Consider the following 15,807-nt stretch of genomic DNA (forward strand, 5'->3'; position numbering starts at 1 on the left):
GTGAGCTATAAAGTAGGGACATAATGTTATTTGGATGCCCAATTCCTTGAATCGCACTATCTGTTTTCGTGTACTACGTAAATGGCATTGATGATGAGTGTTTAATAATTTCATAAACAACAATTGTCAATGCCAAGTACACATTCAGTGTTTGTGTACTTTCTCTTAATTTGGAGTTTGAATAAACATAGCGCTGAAAACATCTCAGATAACAACAGGCTCATTCTCTTTTTCAAAGGGACTCTAACAATACTACTGGCAAACAAGGATAAGTTGAGCACAGACCAGACAATTGACCCCTATCATCATGTATGAGTGCAGCCCACTAGCGCTTGTCATTGTGAACGAGGGGGCCCCAAGTTGTTCGCGACCACATGAGAGTCTTATGAGTATGGCGTGTGCAACTATGCGAGGAATCAGTTTCATCGTCATGCAAATCATGTACATAAACCTACACCTATTCAACCTTTCACAAACCAAATGCGTTTGCTCGTTGCCGTGCATCGCCTACTTCTCGTAAACGCGTTCTCTTCGCCAGTTCAACTTATCCTTGTTTGCCAGTAGTTGTGTTGGTGTTATTAAGCATTTCACGTAGGGATAGTCCTGCATAAACGTGTGACACTGAACAGTCGTCCGTTATATATGAACGACTCCCCATCGAAGGAAAGTAAATATTGATAATTTAGAGGAAAGATTTCTGCATCTGAAAACTGATTTTGACATGCAATGACTATAAGCGAAACATTTCTCTAATAATATTGCTGTGTGACTTCTTGATAAATATATTAAACGACTGAAAATGCCATTTCCATAATGAGTCCGATTAAACTGCTTTTTTATACCACGTAGTTCTTAAATTTATGGTTTATCTATGACATTACTGTTAAAAGAACGTTTTCATTAAATGATGCATATTGATAGTATTTACCACCAATATTGTTATATAAGTGTATCAAGAGTCTAAACCAGAAACACCAGATGTATTACTAAGAATAATTGTTGTTAATTTTTTTTTTTTAAAAAGCGACCCTTTCCTCAGAAACTAGAAATATATATGTGAAGCAGAGGCGACTGTATCATGAACGTATATTGATAAGAAAACTGTCCTACCCTGTCGGTGTCAAAATAGAGCATTGCACTGGACATCAGGTATTAGTGTTGTCGCCAATGCAATATGAAATTCTCTGTTAACCATTCAGAATGTTTACTGAGGCATTGAATGCTGTGGTGTGTGGTCATGTGCACAGAACTCAGGTCACAAATCTGTTGAAGTTAATCAGCCATGTTCACGGAGAGGCTTTGGAAGGGTGATGATGTTTAGCGGCTTGACGTCTGAAGGTTTCTAGGACTTCAGTTCTTCTCCACCCCGAAGCACGTGTTGTATATATAGTCTCACCTCAGACAAGTGACTTTGTTAAAAACTGCCTTGTTCTCCCATCAGAATAGGGGTACCCAGTGGGATAAGTAATGTAATTATAACCTTCTTGCGCCTAAGAAGCAGCTTGGGTATCGGAAGTAATAAAGCATCGTGTGCTTCGAGTTTACCTTCATTGCATGGAGACAGCATAATATAAATATCATTATTATTGTTGTAACCTTTGTCAAACAAATTACTGAAAGTCTTGACGCCCCTTGAAATGACGGTCAAAGAAGCTTGGATGAGGATGAGCATGCGTCTCCATCTGGTCTGTAGATTATTTTTATCTCGTATATTTACAGATAAACATAAAAAGGATAAGAAACTGGTTGATGTTGAGATGCTGAAATTGATATTAAGCGCGTCTATTACACGGACATACGTTACCTTTCTGGATGCAAAGCTAACCGTTCTCACGAATCTCTGACAGATAAGACGTGTGCGTGCCCCCACTGAGTTGGCAATACTTTCTCCATACATTCAGTATAAACACGTGCTTATATCACAACGCTCTTTCATGCGAATATGTAAACAGTTTTAGATGGTGATAACCTTTTTCATGGAAAGTAACACGTTGAGAGAATTCATGTAAACAAATTAAGCTAAATTAGAGTTTATCAAGATGCGATAAGAACGTATTACGTGAAAGAAAACTGTCAAAGTAACTCTTTACATAGATGTTTCTTAGGATTAACAGATTACATCTAATTTTCGGCTGAAATATGGACTGACTGATTCAGAGCGATAAAGGTATGCATTAGACGGGCAAAAGTACGTTCACAACTAAATTTCAATCAGAGGCGTTTTCATAGTCGGCCAATCTAGACTTGCCAATAACCAAGGTACTGGGAGCCAGGGAGCAAGGCTGATAACGTTGCTACCCCAATAGTAATCTTTAAGCTATTACTTCAGGCGCCGGAGCGTGGCGTCCTCATAAACGCGAGTACACCCTAGAGACCCCCGTTAGGATTTGGCTTCAGAATGGGTCCCCAGTGCCCCATAATTTTGAAAAGAGCAGTTTATGAGGATCGGTTTCAAAATAACTTGTAACAATGTACGTCCTTGCTTACGCCATCGATCATTGCTTTGAGTGGATGTTGTTTTATGCCGCTGATAACAATATTCTTGCCAAATTATGGAGGTAACACAACCAGTGGACAGTGTCACCAAGACGCATGGTTAACTCTGTCGCTGGTATTTCTAAGGACAAATCAGTGAGACACTTTATTTCTTTAATTACTTGCATTCATTTAGGGCGTATCTATATTGATATGGTTATAAAATAACCATGTTTTGCGTAAAACATTCCTTTTTATAGTGTCCTAAGCAGTTTAAAAATGCCTTGCATAACACAGTAACGTGCATCACCCTCTCTTTCTCTTACTCGCTCTCTCTCTCTCCCCCTCTCTCTCTCTCACTCTCTCTCTCTCTCTCTTAGAGAGAGGCGGATGCTTTGCTTTATTCAATTTCTCAGTTCTCCAGGGTAACATCAAGTACCATGTTACATTTGGGTATCAGCCAGCGGGCGATCGAAGTGTCTAGAATTATGTAGGTTCCTATTTCCTCCTGCAGCGGCGATAAACCTCCAATAACCTCAGATTCAAAAGGCAATAACTACTGGAAATGACGGATGAGGAATGAATGAGCGACAATATCAGCTCGAAAGCTCAACGAATTAAAGCGTAATCACTTCTTGGGAGGAGAGGCCCTGCCATTTAATCTTCAGTGGAAAAATAGATTTTTCAGCTTTTCGGCAAAAAATGTAATAAATTGTAGGATAATCTCAGGGATAAGATAAAATAATGCTTTGGTAGTGTTTGTTGAAGGTTCTGTGCATAATAGAATATGACAGGCATTATTTTAGACATTTCCGATTTAACATTTGGAAAAAAAGATACCTCTGTCCGTTGACATCACTTTGAACATTATGTTGTAGAAGTTATTCGGCCATTTATAAATCTGACACCTCTATGACAAAAATGGATTCCATTCCAATTTCATATTGTTCGCGTATATTCTAAGATGACAAGTGGTGTGCCTTTGCATTTGTTTGTGACAGAGCCGTTGTTGGAACCGGATACGGCTTTCCCGAAAACTTGTATCATCGCAGTTTGATGGTGATTCATATACACGTACACATTACATAGTCGGAACCGGTCAATGGGCGCTGCTTTAAGAAGTGATTTCTTATAATTATGGAAATAGTGTTACCGCTTTAGTCAGAAGTAAACGGCTTGATTTGAGAAATGAGTTAATTATTCAGACAGCCGTGAGACCAAAACAAATGTCAAGCTGGCTGATGTTTGAATGAATATGCGCTTGTTGTAGAATCCAGGGTTGACTATCACGTGTATTGACGTAAATTGAGTCAGCATATGTGCTGTACCCCAAGATTCCTTTGTATGAAAAAAATGTAATTCCAGAACAATCCCATCTTGTCATTAATGCTGAATGACTTTAAGAAGGCACGTCGCTGGGGAAACGCTAGTCTGCTGTATGTGCTCTTTCGAAAACGTCATTGATGTAAAATGAAAAGGGATGACTGACTGATTTTTGCTTTACACCATGTCACCCACGTAGTCTCACTTTGTATGGTAACTATTTAAATTGATGAGGGTCCTGTGCAAGAAGTGAAAATCATTTTGCCAAATTGATTACATCTGGCATTTAGCAGTAATGCTATACTACTTGTGCACAAATAAGAAAGTAGAATTATTGTTGAACTTTAAGACATTACGATCATGTTGTTTTACCTTCATTCTGTAAATGTTCTCCCCAAAATGGACACTAAAGGTCAGTATCGCGTAATGGAGCTACAATGCAAACTCGCGACGAAAATATATGAAGGAATAAGTGAAATTAGGTAATGATTCACGAAAAGGTGAGCCTGTCCTGCCTTTCCGGTAATTCATTCAAGCCGCACAATGTGCATTAAGTCTACGAAATGAAGTTAAATAGTTCTTTTCGACATGACATTTTACCAGGACTTCGCCCGTGACATGTGGTCCCAAAGTGTGTTCTGACATTCAAATTGATCCCAAAACAAGACAGTTGTTCAAAACGTAATGTGATATGGACATTGGCAAGCTTAAAATACGGTGCTTTACATCATGTTGTTTGGAAACTGTTTGCCAACATTTAGATGTATCAATTATGGACTAAATGTAATGTGGAATACACACTGAGGTTATGTCATATGTGTTTGAGTTGTTTGTAAGGGTGATATTTAAGATGACTTTCACACTTTGAACTACTGAACATATGATATCATCATCGTTGTATTCTTGTATCTAAGATCGACAATCACGCTGTTGATCACTGGATTGTCAAATTCGATTATTTATAGACCACTGCCATATAGCTTTAATATTGCTGAGAGCTGCGTAAAGCTAAACTCACTCTTAAATTAAAGTCATTTGATCTCAAGACGTCGATGTACTAATAATGCCTGCATGTTTCTGTATATAAGTGTTAAAGGTGAGAAATGTTCTGTGTGCTAAAATTAATGTCATGGATGACTTTGGTTTAAATGTGTGGCATGTATACTGACATAGATGTCTGTCGTTATGACAACATATGAGCTCATTGCTCGGGGATTTGTTCACTGTAGTGGCGATGAGTGTGAGCATGTCCCGCCCTATATGTAGCACCCGTCTCTCACAATTCGCTCACAATGTACGTGTATGTTGCATGAAGCGGCACAGCTTTACTCCCGCCATGTAGGGGGGCCTGTGAACCATACAGGCAATCGATGGACAAGACGATCTAGTTCACTGGTTGCAGACCGGTGAAGATCCGGGTTAGAATTGATCTTCAGTAACCCATGCTTGTCTTAAGATGCGACTAAGTGGTCAGGTTCGCTGACTTGGCTGCCACATGCTGACTGATACTCATGCTGTTGATCATTGGATTATCTGGTCACGCTCAATTATTTACAGCCAGCCGCCATATAACTGGAACGCTGCTAGGTGCGGCGTCAAACTAAACTCACCCACTCATCGGCTGGAATGAAACTGTGAACACTATGATATACACATAAGTTTAAGACATATCTTCATATAGCACAATAGGGACAGTTTAATGTCTCGGTCTGCCTCTTCTGTTGGTATCAGTTCACAAGAAATAAATGCTACAGTGTTCACAATATAACCGCAGGAATTTAGCCTAGCAGCACAAACATCGATCGGGTTCCAGTCAACACGAACCGTTAACTCCAAAGAATAACTGCCTTGATTATCACGGAAACACATATCACCGGTTGTAAAACCAGCGAAACAAGCTCACCTGGCGTTTCCCCTCTGACTGTGAGACCCCACACTCATCGCCCAGGGAATACAGCGTTCATCTGAATTGCTGTTATATATATGTTTTCACTGGATCAGTTGTGGAAATTAACCGGATGCTCGACGCCGCATGGTTCTTGTACGTGAAGTAATGCCACGTCTGGTGTTGTCCTACAACACGGGGTGACACGGAGGTGTTTCTCCTGTACACAGTGAAAGGAAAGGTCATCAACGTTGCTTTGGCAAGACACCTTAACATCAGGCGGCGGTATCACGCAAGAAAAACCCTGGCTGTCATGAACTCGTTTTTCTCATCTGTAGGTGGTTGATTAGATTCCGAATACCATGATGAAATGTATACAAGAGGCTGGAATTATGTATATAACGTTACGAATATAATATTTGATCGCGTACTCGATACTTTTTACGTTGCCCTCACGGGCATACTTGAACGTATCGGTGGGCATACACGTCGTACCCACAGTGAGAAGGCTTACAGAGATCCCATATGAATGTGGAAAAGGTTTTGTCGCTTCTGTTTACAGAGTTTGCCTGCTATAATAATTGAGGCATGCTGTTTTTGCTATGGTAACCAATAGTTCCAAGTGGGTGGCACTTAAATGTCAGCATGGAGATAACAGACAGCGCAGTTTCTTGTGTTCTTGAGAGAGTGAATGGGTTCGGTTCATTGCTGCGTTAAAAGATGTATCCGTTACATCACTTCATGTCATTTTAGGTCGGAGGAAAACCAGCGGTGATGCAGACGTTACCTCAGGGCCACGTTTCAGAGTGATTATGTGAGTTTGTTTTGGGCTGTGTTTAACAACATTCCTATTTTATTACGGAGCTGGTGAGGTGTTGGAGGCATGGCCGAAGTGAGTGAGTGTGGTTTCACGCCCAGCTTAGCAATACTACAGGTATATGGCGCTGGTCTGTAAAAACCAGGTTATGGCAAACCAGGTTATGAACACCATGAGGTTCGATCTACGATGGGAGCCGATGATACGAGTCAACCAAGTAAGCGAGCCTGGTCACCCTATCCCATTACACACCTCCTGCGACAAGCATGGGTCCCTGAGGATCAATTTTAACGTGGACCTTTGCGGGTTACCCTAAGTGATGAAGAGATTACGTAAGTGCGCTTACGTGTGTGTGAGAGGTACGACGTGATGAAGAGATGGTCCTGTCAAACCCGGATTCGAACCCATGATCAAAGGTTTCTGAATTGTAGCAGGAACGCAACCAACGCAACGTATGTCAACCTGTAAATTCAATATTCGTTCTTGAGCCTCACTTATTCCCATGATTACAGTTTTTGCTAAGATAATGGAATGGATCAAGGTCTTAGCACTTTTGTGTAATGCAGCACAACATAATGTTTGGATGCCGCCATTGTGAATGAGCGTTGTTTTACGGCTCTGTTGCAGTCTATCCACACCTGAACTGGGCTCCATGATTTTCATTATTTGAGGGGGCGTGTGCGTGTGTGCATGCGTGTATGCGTGTGTGTGCGCGTGTGGGGAGTGAGGAGTGTAGTGGCGCTTGACCGCCTCTAATCAATATGTTATTATATTGTACAACCGCCCGACAATCGGCCTTGAAGCAAGATTAAATGCTTGCAGCGACAAAGTGAAGGTTTCTTTTAAAATCGTTTCATTGTAACGTTGTCTATTTTCGTCTTAGATGAAAATGCGCAAACAGCAAGCAAACATTTATTAATAAGGACAAAACTCTCACAGACGCACTGACGTCAATACCAGTATCCATGACTAATATTGAGATTGAAACCATGAATATTGTGTAGGAAGTACTGTCCTTTACATAACGGGTTTGCTCGACTGACCTTGCGGTGCCTCCTGCATTTCATTCACCAAATACTAAAACTTTTCACAATCATAATCACCGTGTAATGTAATTTAATAATAAATAATTAAATAAATTAATAAATCATTTTAGTCCGAGACGAAGATTATTTAAAGAAACTGCATGAAGTGATTGAGGAAAGGTATAAACTCCTTATAGTTTTTAGCCATAGTGTGAAGAAACTTTGTAATGGAAAATAAAACTTTATTAAACTGAATGTCACAAAATGAAACTGACGAATTCATCTCTTGCGGTAGGACTTATGTCACGCGATCATAGTCCATCGTCTACTACTTATGGTACGTGTCTGGATGTTGATAAGGGAAGATTGTAAAACTTTTTATTACCACCGTTGTAGAGATCGTCGAGAGTTACTGGTAAGCTAGGGCTTTGCGAGAGAACGAACTGCAGTTCGATAGGGTTTACGTCTGGTGACCTAGCTGGTTACATCATGCGTACAATCGTCTCCTCGAAGTAGGCATCAACGATCCTGCCACTGTGCGGTCAAGCGTAATTGTTCATGAGGACACTACGGTAATATCGCATAAAGATGTAGCATTAATGCAGAATGACGTGTTTGAGGCACACACCTTTCATCTTGTCACAATATGTGACTGTCCTTGACCACCACCCCAAATCATGATTGACCTCCCAACTTAGAGGTGATGTTAGACCATGCTGATTTGTCTGCCCATCATCCGGGCTAGTTGAGGTCTAGACATTATCCGCGCCCAGTTCTGGTCTGCCCAATTGACAAGATCTTCAGTCCAAATCAAATGCGCCTGTCTGTGATTTAGGATCAGTGGGATTCAGGAGGCATGCCCTCTGTGACCGGAGACTAGAATCACGTAGACGACTGGGCACTTTCTGAGTAGAAACGTGAACATATTCTACTGGTCATTTCTGAGTGTGACGACATTCACGAAGCGATGATTTTAAGCTGCAATCAAGAGACTTATGTCTTCTTGTGAGGTTAGCTCTGTTAACCCGCTGTACATGGAGACCCAAACATCCGGTAGCTGATCCAGACTACTGGTAGCTGATCCAAACTTCTGGTATCTACTTCGTGACCGGCAGACAACAAGGTTGAATCCAACGTGACGTTATGCGTGGTCAGTTTAAATCAGGCCTATACATCCGCCAAGCTCTTCAATCGTCAGACGAGGCGTTTGTTGATGAAAGGGCATGCGTGCATTTAATTGCTTGCATTAGCAGCAACTCTTGTGGACTCTGTTAACGATTTGCAAAGCATATGTCACGATAACGTATGTGTTCAAGCACCTCGTGCACATCCTCTTAAGAAGCATGCATTCTCCTGATCACTCTGAAATTGTGTGTTGGACGGGTGTGGAGAAGGCCGTGTGCGTATATATGTGTGTTGGGGGTAGGGGTGTGGGGGTGCCGATGTAGAGGTGTGGTAATCATTGAATGTTGATCGGGATATCAGCCAATTTATGAATGTGTTTTTGACATAATCAAAACTCGCTCCTTAGAAAAGTATGACCGGGGAAGGAAACTACTATATGTATGCCCGTTAAAATACTCAACAGGAAACACGGAGAAGAAAATACGTTGTTACATGAACGTAAAATATAAAATTACAGAGAATAAAAATTCATGAGTAATACGAAGAGAGGCATTTTATTCCACCTGCATGTATATCGATGAATAGTCTTTGCATATTTGCGAGTTTTAGTTGTCAAAGAGATTTTTAGGATATTAAGCAAGAAAACCCTGTCTGAACAGCTAGGATGATGGGCCATATTTAGCACCAGGAGCCTCTTGAAGAAGACACTGTGTGCATAGTCTGGCTTACCTACTTTCTCTTTTCATCCACGTTTTGTGGATACATATGGGGTCTTGTATAAATGTAGGTCACGTATGTCACGTGATCGATGTAAACTGATTCCGATGAAGCTAGGGCATGAGGTAACACGATAATATACGTTGAAACAAATAATTGGACAGTTTACTACTTTGTAAATTCCGAGTCTGACATTCCAAGCTCTAGTATCTACAGGCGCAGATCCGATTGAAATGGCAAAATAATAATAATGATGTTTATGGCGTTTATATTGTGCTGTCTCCATGCCATGAAGATACGCTCAAAGCTCATCACACATTATTACCTCAAATAACCCCGATACAATGGTTGTGATGACAATCATACGATTTAATTAGTGATACCATATGTTTTCGAAAAGTGTAAGCTTATCCCAGAAGTCTTAAGCAGAACAGACGTGTAGCTGACATCTCATCAAGAGCTGATTAATGTTTTTTTTATGTTTTCAGGTTCTTCGAGCAACAGCAAGAAATGAAGAAACTATTTAAGAGGCTACTGTCAAATACAGAATCTGGCAACTTTATTTTTGACGACGATAGGCTTCGAGGGCATGCCCGGATCGTTATGAACAGTTTAGGGGCTGCAGTTGACAGCCTGGATGATTCCTCCAGTTTGAGCAGCATGCTGGTGTCACTTGGAGAGAAACACGCGGCCTACAACGTGAAAGGGGAAATGATTTCAGTATGTGATTATGTCTTTAATCTCCAGATGATATCATTTGATGTGGTGCATACAAATAGTTATACATTATTGAAGTGAGTGTGAGTGAGTGAATTTAGTTTTACGCCGCACCCAACAATATTCCAGCCACATGGCGGCGGTCTGTAAATAATCGAGTCTGGACCAGACAATCCAGTGATCAACAACATGAGCATCGATCTGCGCAAATGGAAACCGATGACACGTGTCAACTAAGTCAGCAAGCCTGACCACCCGATCCCGTTAGTCGCCTCTTACCACAAGCATTGTCGCCTTTTATGGCAAACATGGGTTGCTGAAGGTCTGTTCTACCCCGGACGTTCACGAGTCATATACATTAGTGAAACAAAGACAGCGGAGAGACGTCTCATCTGTTTTGTTCAGACCATTCTGGTGCTTCGAATGTATGTGGAATTCCTGATAATCATGTAGAGCACTGATACTGCGTTAACGTGGGTTGGTTGTTTAACGTCTCAGCCTTCATTACTCCAGCTATCTGGCGTCGGTATGTAAATAATCTAGTATGGACCAGATAATCCAGTGATCAACAGCATGATTAATCTACGCAGTTGGGATACCATGCCATCTGTCAGTCAAGACAGCGAGCCTGAGAACCCGATCTCACAAGATGTTTTACTGAAGATCAATTCTAACCCGGATCTTCACGGGTTGACTGCTTTAAGCATTACTTACTCGTGGAATACGCGAGAAACGTAACCTTTACCTAATATCCATGCGGTCATGGCGGACACGTTGAGCTGGGCATTGAACTTATGTCTGTGGTCAGTTGTACATTCTGCATCCTTGCTGTTCTGGATGCATTTGTATACTGTCCGGAGTGACATGTGTTGCTCAAACCATTGTTAGAGATCCTCCACATTTGAACGGTGCCCTTTTGCAATGCTCACTTTGCAATTCAACCTTGAATCTCTGGTTTTCTGTAAGTTGTACAGAGCCAGTGTTGCCGTTGCATTAGACTGAACCAAATATACTCTAATTGCATTTTACTTTTCGATACATATACGTGCGTTTAGAATAGTTATAAACAGACACATACCCAACCTCTTAAGGGAACGAGCCAATTGACTAAGGAAGATTTATCTTAGAGACAGTCCTGATCCATTGAAATATTGCCACATTAATGTTCCTGCATATTTACTCGCAAAAAGTACATATAGGTTTTCACGCGAATGTGTTTGGGGATGGTTAATATCCTGCGTTGGGAATAAATATTGTATTTAGCGAGCCTTGATGAGCTCAATACATAGTATTTATTCCTAATGCAGGATATATATATCAACCATCCCAAAACATACGAGTGTGATAACCTATTTCTCATACAATGTCATTCTTACTTTAGAATTTAAAAAAATGTGATTTCATTTGCAACAGATCATGAAACTAAACTTCCTGTGATGTGCCCGCATATCTATGACGTCACAAATGTGTGCGTAGTAATACGTGACGTCACAAGCTCAGTGACGCAGTTTTCTACCGAACACTCATTTGACTGCGTTACATCATGTAGTTCCCAGTCAGCTTTTATGTTAAAGAGCGTATTGTTGTCAAGGAATATTAACTTAGTTTGAAAAATGATAGAAAACCCTTGTGGAATTGGGAAAAATTTCAGTTACACTTTTGAACAACAAATATAGTGTTCGCCAGGCATTTTGCAAGCGCTCTTGTCAACTAACAAAGTGTCAAACAGTTCATTCGAGATTTTCCTGGCTGCTGTCCGAGTCAGTGATTGCAAGACGCTTGCGTTTCGGTGCTAACGAAGTCATAATCAGTCCCATCTATCATTACGAGACAACAATTTTCACTCATCAAGGCACTCACAGTACCGTAACCACGGCCGTCAATCTGGACACGATAGATGGGCGTGACGCCATGTTTGTTTACAGTGTGAAAGTATTCCCTAAAATTTGCATATGACCTCTCTAATTTGCATCGGCATCCGTATATGACCGCAACGGATACCGAAAATATCCGTTGGTTTTATCCTGCAAAGAACACTATCCATTGTATGATAAAGTATATAACCACACTATGCGTTTACTAATAAAAGAATTAATAACTAGTACCTGTCTATATTGGAGAGAACTGAGCTCAAAATCATAAGAAAATAAATGTTGATCACAAGCCAAATCCCCATCCCGATCCTCTGAAAATCAAATGCTGTTCCCTAAATGGATATCAACAGAGAGATCGATGTTACACAATTACACTGTATAGCCGGTTAAATCGTGTGTATGCTTGGTCTATAATCGCCTTTACACATATTGCAACTTTGCACTTTACTTTCTTTGATATAAAGGAAGCTTGATAGAACCTGAAAATTAGGACATTATCCTCCATTAGCTAAGGTGCCGGTTTCCCCCGTGGCTTGTTATAATGGGATTGCACTAACTGCTACTATATCTGGAGTGTAAGGACGATTAAAGGGTGTGATCCCAGCTTCCTGATCAGCTCATCGCCCCAGTTACGTTACCTTACACCTTGATGCATATTTAATAACAATAACACCATGCCATCAGTTTCTATTCGTCTTGAACAGAACAATGCGTGGTTGAATATTCATGATTCATATGAAAAGATAATGGTTTCTGGTATATTAGACTATATATGACCTTAGTACGTGGAGTATGTCATTTTGGATATGTAGGGCGCGGAAATATCAGTAATATGGTGAAAATACAACTTGGCATGGGGTTTCTGTAAACTGTTTGCCGGACATATTAACCTGATATTAATGATAACAACTTGAAAATATTTGGCTCCCATTTTCATAGAAGACAACTTAATGTTTTTAGAGCGATGGACAATTCCATTGCTCCGAAATGCTTGATTGTTCTGTCAGTAGTATTGTGTATCCGTAGAGGCTTACACATGGGAATCGACAATAAACAACATCAAGTAAGGTTTTCCGCCTATATTTTCCTTTGATATTGATTTACTACTCTGTACTTTAAAGTAATCTCAGGTACGCATCACTGACGAGGGGGGACACGTGACCTAGCTGTTTGAAACTTCACGATTACTTCTGCAGATTACTTCCCTTTGGTATGTCAGAACTGTGACATGTCCATGCTTTTACAGCCTAAAACCACGCTGCCATTGACATTGTTTTTATATACTGTTGTTCCAAATTACAGAATCGTACATATGCCATTTTTTCTAACAGTTTTATGAAATATAAATAGTCATATTGTTTGACTTGGACATTTTTTTTTCAAATAACGTCCATAACCAATCTTTTTTCCTATGTTACAGTTCCTTTGGCCAGCTATAAGGGACGCGATGAAGGTTAAGCTCGGCGACCAGTTCACGCAGGAGACGGAGCTGGCATGGCGTCATGTTTTTGAATATATAAAAAGCAATTTATCTGAAGGCATCAAGCAAGGAGAGCTAGAACTTATGGAAACGAGAGAAGACAATTCCGTAGTGTTTTAAACATGTCTCACTAACAGCCTGATTCAAGCCACTACTACGTCCCGCAGAGATCAATACAAGACCAAGGTGTGACTGGTGTCATTATGTTTGCGTATTATGCAGACATGGAAGCATAGAAGGTTCAACAGAAGATTTAATTAACAGTCACAGATATTGTGCTATTCTTTTATCAGGTTATGTAGCATCTGAAATGGCGGGGGAGATCCGTGCCGAGGAGAGAAAGCAGTATCGAGACATGCACCAAACGATGTCCTACAGAAAATTTGAGCGCGAACATGCGCCAATCAATCTCATAATACTCCTTTATTACCATGCTTCAAGCAAGAGATGTGATTCAATGGTTTAGTTCACCTCAAATACCTCTTGAAATGCCAATCACAATGTAGCAAATATTTAGCAAGAAAAAAATCCTTTCCGTCGACAAAAATCCAAGCTTAGATTGAAGAAGCTATCATTGTCCGTGTATTGATGATGGAATCTGGAGACGTTGCTCTCATGGGGTTCGAGTAAGATTTGCCAAGACTACAACCTAATAACATGTATCCACATTCACCTATAAAAGACTGTGGTATGAAGCAATGTTGTATAAGGCAGGGGTAGAGGAATGTGAATAATCTGTGATTCTGTTGGAATAGGTCATAGTCTGTTACTGAGCGCTAGGTGGACATTAAGAACATGGACCTACATTGTGACCTAATATTGCATATATTGTGCTTGACCTAGCCATTGTATGAAACATTATTATATTCATTGTTCATTGTTTCTTGATGTCATAACCTGTGACACCGAGTGACGCCATAATCAACACGCTGACGTCGAAACGTTTTTTTTGTGAAGTCCATATGATTCAAGCAAGATATGAATATGTGTGTGAAGTCTTTTGGATTATGAAAGCTTGAACGAGATGTCAACAAAATAAATGTCTCCTTCCCTCGTGCCCTGTTCTTACGGTCCTGAAGTCTATCCACATAGGGCCAATCTTCACGGCAGTAGATAAGGTAGAAGATTGGGGGATTCTTTCGGATAATACATTCATCGATTCTATCAACCTGGATTTGAACTGGATATATTGTGAGTGACAATCTGGAATTGAAATCGAAAGCAGAATAGTTTTCTGGAAAGAAACTTGATATTTATGTTCACTGTCAATATTGTGTCGTTTCTCTGTGAACGAACCCTCTCGGATGATATATATACATATATATATATATTATATATATATAGTAAGTAAATGGTAAGTTCAGCTGTTGTCATGTTTTGCTTCCTTTTAGTATTCTATCCTTGGCCACAGTCTACAGTAAATATAGCACTAAAGGACAGTACTATAATCTGCTGGCACCTGGTGGCACAGGCTGCCATTACTGTCACAGAGGTGAGCCCCTATCACGGTTTCCCGACGGACAGTTGTAATTAGACTTGCGGTAATTTAGTATATTAGTAATCTCTTAGATTATGGACAGTAAATGTAGTGATGGTGACGGATGAACTTGAAGGGTCTACATAAATGCGATCCTCTATGGGAAGGGGAAAGTAGAACATCATGCACTTGTGTTGCTGGTTCTAATATACGCAAACATCACTTTTGTAAAATGTGCGTTGAGGCCTTTCTTAATGTTACTTTAAATGTGGAAAAATTATTGCTTTGAAGTTTTCGTACAGCCTATACCATTCCTTCATCTTTTAAAGATTGCGATGTGGATGTGAATCCAGAGAATGCAAATGATCATCACCCCAAATATCCCTTTGTAGGGCCTATACTGAAGACAGTACTAGTGTGCATGATACGCCCATGTGTGCATGTCCTAAAGTGGTGTCAGTACTAGTATGCATGATACGCCTATGTGTGCATGTCATATGTTGGGGCACACACCAGTTGGCACAATGCTGCCGCGTGTGCAGGTCCTTTATTGGTGTCAACCGCCATACACCAGTCTGGTCATATTGCGGTACCGTCTCTTGTTTGAATGACACGTCAATGGAAGTAGGTCCTATATTGGTGTCACTCCTAGTGGCACGATACACCCATGTGTGCACGTCCTGTGATTGTGCACATTCTGTCTGAATGATACGTCCATGGGAGTAGGTCCAATATCAGTGTCAACCCTTGCGTTACACCCATGTGTGCAGGTCATGACTGTGCACACCCTATCGGAATGACAAGCCCATGGGAATGGTCCAGTTTTGGTGTCACCCCTTGTGGCACGATTCGCACATGTGTGCAGGTCCTATAACTGAGCACGTACTATCTG

General features: G+C 40.6%; 1 protein-coding gene across 4 annotated transcripts in view; it reads left to right on the forward strand.

Annotated features, from left to right (window-relative positions):
• Nucleotides 1–15,807, forward strand: part of LOC137293784 (neuroglobin-like) — a 71,791-nt gene that overhangs the window by 33,556 nt on the left and 22,428 nt on the right. For 3 of the 4 annotated variants that reach the window (XM_067824521.1, XM_067824519.1, XM_067824520.1), the window contains exons 3-4: nt 9,856–10,087; nt 13,379–14,493. In XM_067824521.1, the coding sequence (XP_067680622.1) occupies nt 9,856–10,087; nt 13,379–13,558 (412 nt within the window). In that variant the 3' untranslated portion in view covers nt 13,559–14,493. Of the gene's footprint in view, nt 1–9,855; nt 10,088–13,378; nt 14,494–15,807 lie in introns of those variants that run through there. The other variant, XR_010957495.1, reaches the window with a different exon arrangement.

The sequence above is a fragment of the Haliotis asinina genome, chromosome 8 (assembly GCF_037392515.1).
Source record: "Haliotis asinina isolate JCU_RB_2024 chromosome 8, JCU_Hal_asi_v2, whole genome shotgun sequence".
Lineage (NCBI taxonomy): Eukaryota > Metazoa > Mollusca > Gastropoda > Lepetellida > Haliotidae > Haliotis > Haliotis asinina.